Here is a 5,903-nt window from a genome sequence, read left to right as displayed (position 1 = left end):
GGGGGGGGGGGGGGGGGGGAAGGAAAGTGCTGATGTGGGGAGCTGAGCCAGGGGTGTCTCGTCCCACTGCTGGCACAGGGCTGGGCCGTGGTGCCGTCTCACCTGGTCATGTCCACCGTGGTGACATTGAACTTGACCCCTTTGAGCCACAGCACCATGAAGAGGCGCTGGCAGAAGGGGCAGTTTCCGATGTTTTCTCCATCCAGGCCAGCCTGCCGGGAAAGCAGAGAAACGAGGATTTAACTCATCAACTGGGCTCACCCAGCCCAGATGGGATGCCTGGAGGTGGAGAGCCACCAGAGCAGGTCTCGGGAGGAAAGCACATGGAGGGCTTGGCCCGGCACCCCAGGATTGCATGCTGCAGGGAGCCCCTCCCAGCACTGGGGGCTCAGCTGTAGGATCCCCTCCCTGAGCCATGGCCCTGCTGCCACTGGAAAGCATTGGAGAGCATCCTCAGGATGCCCCGGGTCAGATCTTTCACAGAAATGTGAGATAAAGCTGGGAGGAAGAGGAGAAGGAGACAGGGGAAGGAGGTGGAGGGTGATTGCTGATGGATGGGGAGGAAGGGTGGGTCCACTTGGCTGGGAGGCCAGGCTGAAGAGGGAGGCGAGAAGGGAAATGTGCTCATGTTTGCCAGGAAAAGAGCAGTTTGTTTTCATGTGCTGTTAGTGTCTGCCTCTGGCTTTGTGTGCATTTAACGAACCTATGCATGACTTCCCTGGGCTGATGATGGCCAAGAACCACCCAAGCAGCCTCCTTGGCCTCGGGGAGGAGAAGGCACCAGGGGCAGCGGGGCTGTGCAGAGGTGGATTTGCACTGGCATCCCACCCAGCATCGGTGGGGAACAGAGCCGCATGTCAGCTCCTAAAGCTTCGACCATGTGCAGACAGTCCCTTTCCATCCCTCTGCATGGACACAGCTGTGGCGTCTCAGCACTCAGGGGGCTGCTCTGTGACTGGGATGGGGTCAAACCGCAGTGGGGACATGAGAAAGTGGGGAGCTTGGACAACCTGTTTGAGTCCCACCAGGGCTCCCTCATCAGGGTCTCACCCAGATGGTGGCCATTCAGCAATCCCAATGGAAAGCAGCAGCAGGTGGAGTGAAGCCCATTTCCTTGCTATGTAGCAGCTGGAACTATCCTTTGCAAAAAGGACTGAAACTCCTTATGAGGAGTTTGGTCAAGAGCAATGTGGCAGGTTCCCCTCAGTGCATGAAAACTGGCACAGATGCTGCTCAGAGAGGGAAGTTGCGCCGTGGAATGAGAGGTAAAATGGCTCACAGGAGATTCAACTTCTTTAACAGAATTAACTGGTTCCTCTGGCATGTGTGGTAGTCCTGCCACTGCAGGGAAGAGCAGCACAGCTCACACCAGCTCCTTCATGGAGGGATGCTGCTCCCACGGAGCAGCTTGTGTCGGCATGTGAGCCCCAGTGGGATGGCTTGTGCCCCGTGGCTCTGCACTAAGCCTTGATATCAGCTGGTGAGCTGAAGCCAGAGGCTAAGCAGGAGGGTGATGAGATTTGGGAGGATCTGGTGGTGCAGAAGTCAAGCAGCAGCAATAACATCCAGAGTGGGCAGCTGGATGGCTCCAGGGCAGTGGGCTCCAGAGCTCGCACCTCACCGGGGCCCCAAAGACAGGATGGCTGAGGATGCTTCATTAGCAGAAGATGCAGAGACCTGTGCCTGGCTCTCCTGGGCTTGAGGTAAGTGCTACGAGTCACCTGTCTGTATCTACAGGTGTCCAGAAACCTGTGGACTCTGGAGTGCTCAGCTTCTCTAGGAGAGATACACCAGCCTCAAACTCACCCTAAGGGAGACGGTAAACTGATCAAAATAAAACCCTTACACTCTGAGTGGTCAGCTGGAGGTGATGGTCTGCTTTTCCACTATGCCAACACCTTTTAGTACTTCCAGAGGAATGAAAATTACTTTTAACCAGTATTTCCTGTGATCAGCTGTCATGAAATGATGCTCCTGAGAAAGGAAATGGGAACTGAGAAATGTATTGATTCTCTGGGATATACCCAGAAGTGAAGCTGAATTCACATGAGGCTTTTTGCTGGCTATTAATAAGAAAAGCTCCTGGGTAGCTGCCACTCAGGAGTGTCCCATGTCAGCTTATAACAAATAAGGCTTCTTTGGTAACAGATAAAATTGTGTATCAGATGTCCTGTGGGGTAGCTGGCAGGGAGAGTCAGAAAACAGCCATGAGGGCTACGCATTGGCATGAGAGCAGGGCATCCCTGCTCCCCTTCTCTTCTCCATCATCGCTGGCACCTACAAGCCAAAACTAATGCCATCCTTTGGAGCATCTCCAACACCAACAGCTCAGAAGATGCTTTTGTGGCTGCCCGGCACGAGGACCGATGCTCTCCTCCTTGCTCTCCTGAGATGGCCCTTGCTGGTGGCAGAGGAAAGGGCAGCCAGCCAGCTGCGCTCCCCTTTGCTTTCCTCACTCAGCACAAGGCTGGGAGCAAGGGGGCTTAATTGCAATTTATCTTGTTGGGCCCCATGGGAACTGTTGTGCTGAGGCAAGGCAGCAAGTGGCTCTGGTGGAGTTGCACGAGGGGCAGCGGTGGTGCTGGAGGGGACGGTTGGGTGGGTGGGATGTCCCTCACTGGGGCTGCTCTGGGCTCAGGCAGTGCTTGCCTGCTTCAGGCTTCTCTGTACTTGTCTTGTAGCTCCAGCCTCTGAGCAGCTCAGGCTGGTTTTTCCCCTTGTCTTTTAAAAATAGACACATGGGCAATTTTGGACCAGAGTGAAAGGAAAATCAGGATGGCCTCTGTAGGGGAAAAAAAAATTAAACCAGGCCCCATCCTAGGATGCTCAGAGCCAAATCTTTATCTGGAGGAAGCAGAGGGCAGCTCCACCAGCGCTTGGGCACTGCCGGGGGGGGGGGGCACTGGACTCTGGCATGGCCCTGCTGGCATCTGTGTGGTCATGGGGAGAGCCCTCCAGGAGCCAGGGGAGCTCAGGGGAAAGCAGTTTGGGGAGACTCATAGCCACACACCCTCCTCTCCAGCAAAAGCCAAGCAGCATGGCAGGGAAGTCACCGCTCTTCACTTCCTTCTCTGGAGAGAGCCTCCTCCCCTGCTCTCCCCAGGCTGCAGCAGGGACACGGGCGGGGGGTGCAGAGCCTGCAGCCCCCCAGACTGACTTTCCTCACTCTTTTCCCCTCCGGATGATGGATAAAACCAGCGTGGGCTAGTACAGCGTCTCCAGGGAGGTGCAGGTTTTTAGCCCCAACTCTCTGAGGCCTCACGAGGCTGCATGAGGCATTAAAACCCCAAAGTTACTTAGCAGTTCCTGTGGTTTTCCCCTCGGTGAAACAACATGAAATGCAGTGGGAGGAGGGAGCAGCTCTGCATGCTTGGGGCACTGCTAAGTGCTCAACACCCACTGCGCCCTGCCCATGGTTCCTACAGCCACCCTGAAAGCTGGGAAGCAGCCTTGGGGGCGGCTAAATGCCTCGTGGGACTGAGGGGCAGAGCCTCCTTCCAGGCAGGGAGAGCCCCCCAGCCGGTGGGATGATGCTCTCACTGGGACCACAGCAGGGTCAGAAATTGCCAGCTCTTTGGGAACCACCTGCCCCAACCCAAAGGCAATGCAGGAGCTGCTTCACACCCTCCCCATCCTCACCAAGTTAAGTTCAGCATTTGCCAAAATGAAAGCTGGGCAGGGGCGGTGTGTCAGTAGGCGCCTTCAGGAGCACCGGCTACCCCTGTGATTTACAGCTATTGCAGGTTATACCGACAGCTGTGTCTCACAGCGGACCCCAGCCCAGGAGAGGTGCAAGGTGCCGATGGCACGGAAGGGTGCCTGTCTGCAGCCAGGAGCTGCTGTGACTTCGGTAAAACTGGGTCCTGAATGGTAGGAGAAGAAGGCACAGCATCAATTTGTCTGTTAACAGACAAGCCAAGAAGGGTTTTTTCGTGCTAAATTAAGGCGTAGGGGAAGTCCTGACGATGCTGCTGCTTTGTTTTCTGTTTCCCTTCCCTCTGAAAACCCCCTTGAAGGTGCTGCCACCATTGCAGTGACCTTATGTATCGTTTTCCTCTTCTCCCCAGCCATTCAGGGAAAAAGTGTGCTAAGAAGGGAATTCAAGACCCGAATTACTTTCACCAAGAAAATACACTTGTCTGGATTTGGCTCAGCCGAGCTCGGTGCCTGGCAAGCACCACCGTGGCCACAGTTTTGGCAAGGGGATGGGGGGGATCCTTCCCACAAAGGCTCAGATAATCCTTTCCGACACATATTTTCAACTACAACCCAATCAAGGTGCCACACGGTGCCCAGCACTGCCAGGTGCCTGCACCAGGGAAGCCAGTGCCTCCGGCCAGGCACCACGGTCCTTTCGGGCACCAAGCTGCCCTAGGAGGAGAGGAGCAAAGCCCATGGGGCTGAGCAGCTGCAGGGAAACCACCCTTAAAACCTCGATGTAGTGGCATAGGGAGGCACTGCTCCCCCCCATCTGCTGTCACTTGACACTGTGTCCCGGGGCCCCGCTGGCATCACTACTGGCACACGCAGTTACCAGCTTACCAGCCGCCAGCTTTGGCTCCTCTCTTTCTACACCCCACATGTCCACTGCAGGTATTTTGAACTTGAGTGTTAAAATGTTCCAGGGGAAGTGTTTGGAAAATTGCTTAATGGGGGGGGGAGGCAAACCAACATTTCCAGCGAATAATCCCCCTGGGCTGCTCTGTGAAGCTGCCCCATCCCGCCCACATGTGGGCACCCATGCCGGCTCCCCAAGCCGTCCGTGCTCTGTTTTGCAACCCTGGCTCACAGGAGAAGCTGAAGTGGCTGCTCTCAGCCCTCCCGCTCACAGTTCCCAGGCTGGGGCTTCTCTTATCTGGGCTTTGAGAGGTGCATGTGTGCCCACTCCTTCGTTATGCCAGCTGCCAGCAGTGCTCTTCCCCTGGGGTATGTGAATACCACAAGACTAGGGCATCTTCTAGGATGCTGGGCGTGACACCCCACTGGTCCCCATGCCACCGTGTGCCTGGTCCCCTCCTCTGGGCACCCACTTAGCCAGCCCTCATGGTGAGCAATCCCAAACTTGGTACCCATCTCCAGCCTCCCGAAACATGAAGACACCCGCAAATTTCCACTGCCTACGCCCAGCTGGAGCCTGGTGAGGATGAGCCTGCGGGGAACTGCCAAAGAGTCCCCCCCCTGAGACCCACCTTCACAAACAGCTCGATCTCAGGCTCCTTGGTGGCGTTGTGCTGCCGACTCTCCATCCCAGCAGTGTGAGGAGGGACTGCTGGCCGCTCACTGCTGTGGTGAGTTGGTCCGTCCTTTGTGGAGCGCTGACGGCGGAGGGTTTTGGAGGGCTGGTGGCTCGAGCACCCCGGCTGTGCTCGCGCCCCGCGGAGGGCTGGGGCTTGCCCTTTCCTTCCTTTTGAAGCGGGGAGGAGCGATGGGGTGTGCGCCGGGACCTGCTGGCGGGGAGGGGGAAGCTGCAGGGCCTCCCAGCCGTGACTCAGCATGGGTCTATCTGGACGTGTTCATGGATCCCCTTCCAGTCTATCGCACCCGCCCAGGCGCTGCTCCGGTGCCTCCGAGCAGTGGGCTGGCGGCCCAGGCGGCCCCGGCACTGCTGCTGTCACCTCCCAGCTGTGAGTGGAGGGGTTTTGCAGAGGAAGCATCTCGCCTGCTGCTCCTCGTGCTGCTCTGGTCTGGTCTTACCCCTTTGCCATCTTCCCACCCTTGCACCCAGACACCGGTGCCCCAGGGCTCACCAATTCTTTATCTCTTTGGGGTGAACCAAGCTGACCTTCCCACTGCCTTCCCCCCTCCTGCTGCTGCATCATGATGGGCAGCTGCTAGGAGGGAGGGTACAGCTCCTCTCCCTGCCCACCACCCCCCGGGGTCCCCCCGGGTGGGCTCCTCTGAGC

The 5,903-nt window shown here is 57.2% G+C and overlaps 1 protein-coding gene across 2 annotated transcripts in view; it reads right to left on the bottom strand.

Moving 5' to 3' along the window:
• Positions 1 to 5,397, bottom strand: part of LOC103903401 (chloride intracellular channel protein 2) — a 9,567-nt gene extending 4,170 nt beyond the window's left edge. For both annotated transcript variants that reach the window (XM_009284594.2, XM_009284596.2), the window contains exons 1-2: positions 5,190 to 5,397; positions 103 to 212 (exon numbers count right to left, since the gene is read on the bottom strand). In XM_009284594.2, the coding sequence (XP_009282869.1) occupies positions 103 to 212; positions 5,190 to 5,246 (167 nt within the window). In that variant the 5' untranslated portion in view covers positions 5,247 to 5,397. The remainder of the gene's footprint in view (positions 1 to 102; positions 213 to 5,189) is intronic.
• Between the last annotated feature and the right edge of the window lie 506 nt (positions 5,398 to 5,903).

Source organism: Aptenodytes forsteri, unplaced genomic scaffold (genome assembly GCF_000699145.1).
Source record: "Aptenodytes forsteri isolate BGI_AS27 unplaced genomic scaffold, ASM69914v1 Scaffold455, whole genome shotgun sequence".
NCBI classification, from domain to species: domain Eukaryota; kingdom Metazoa; phylum Chordata; class Aves; order Sphenisciformes; family Spheniscidae; genus Aptenodytes; species Aptenodytes forsteri.
Note: the sequence above shows the minus strand (reverse complement) of the source record. Positions and strands in the feature narration are given on the sequence as shown.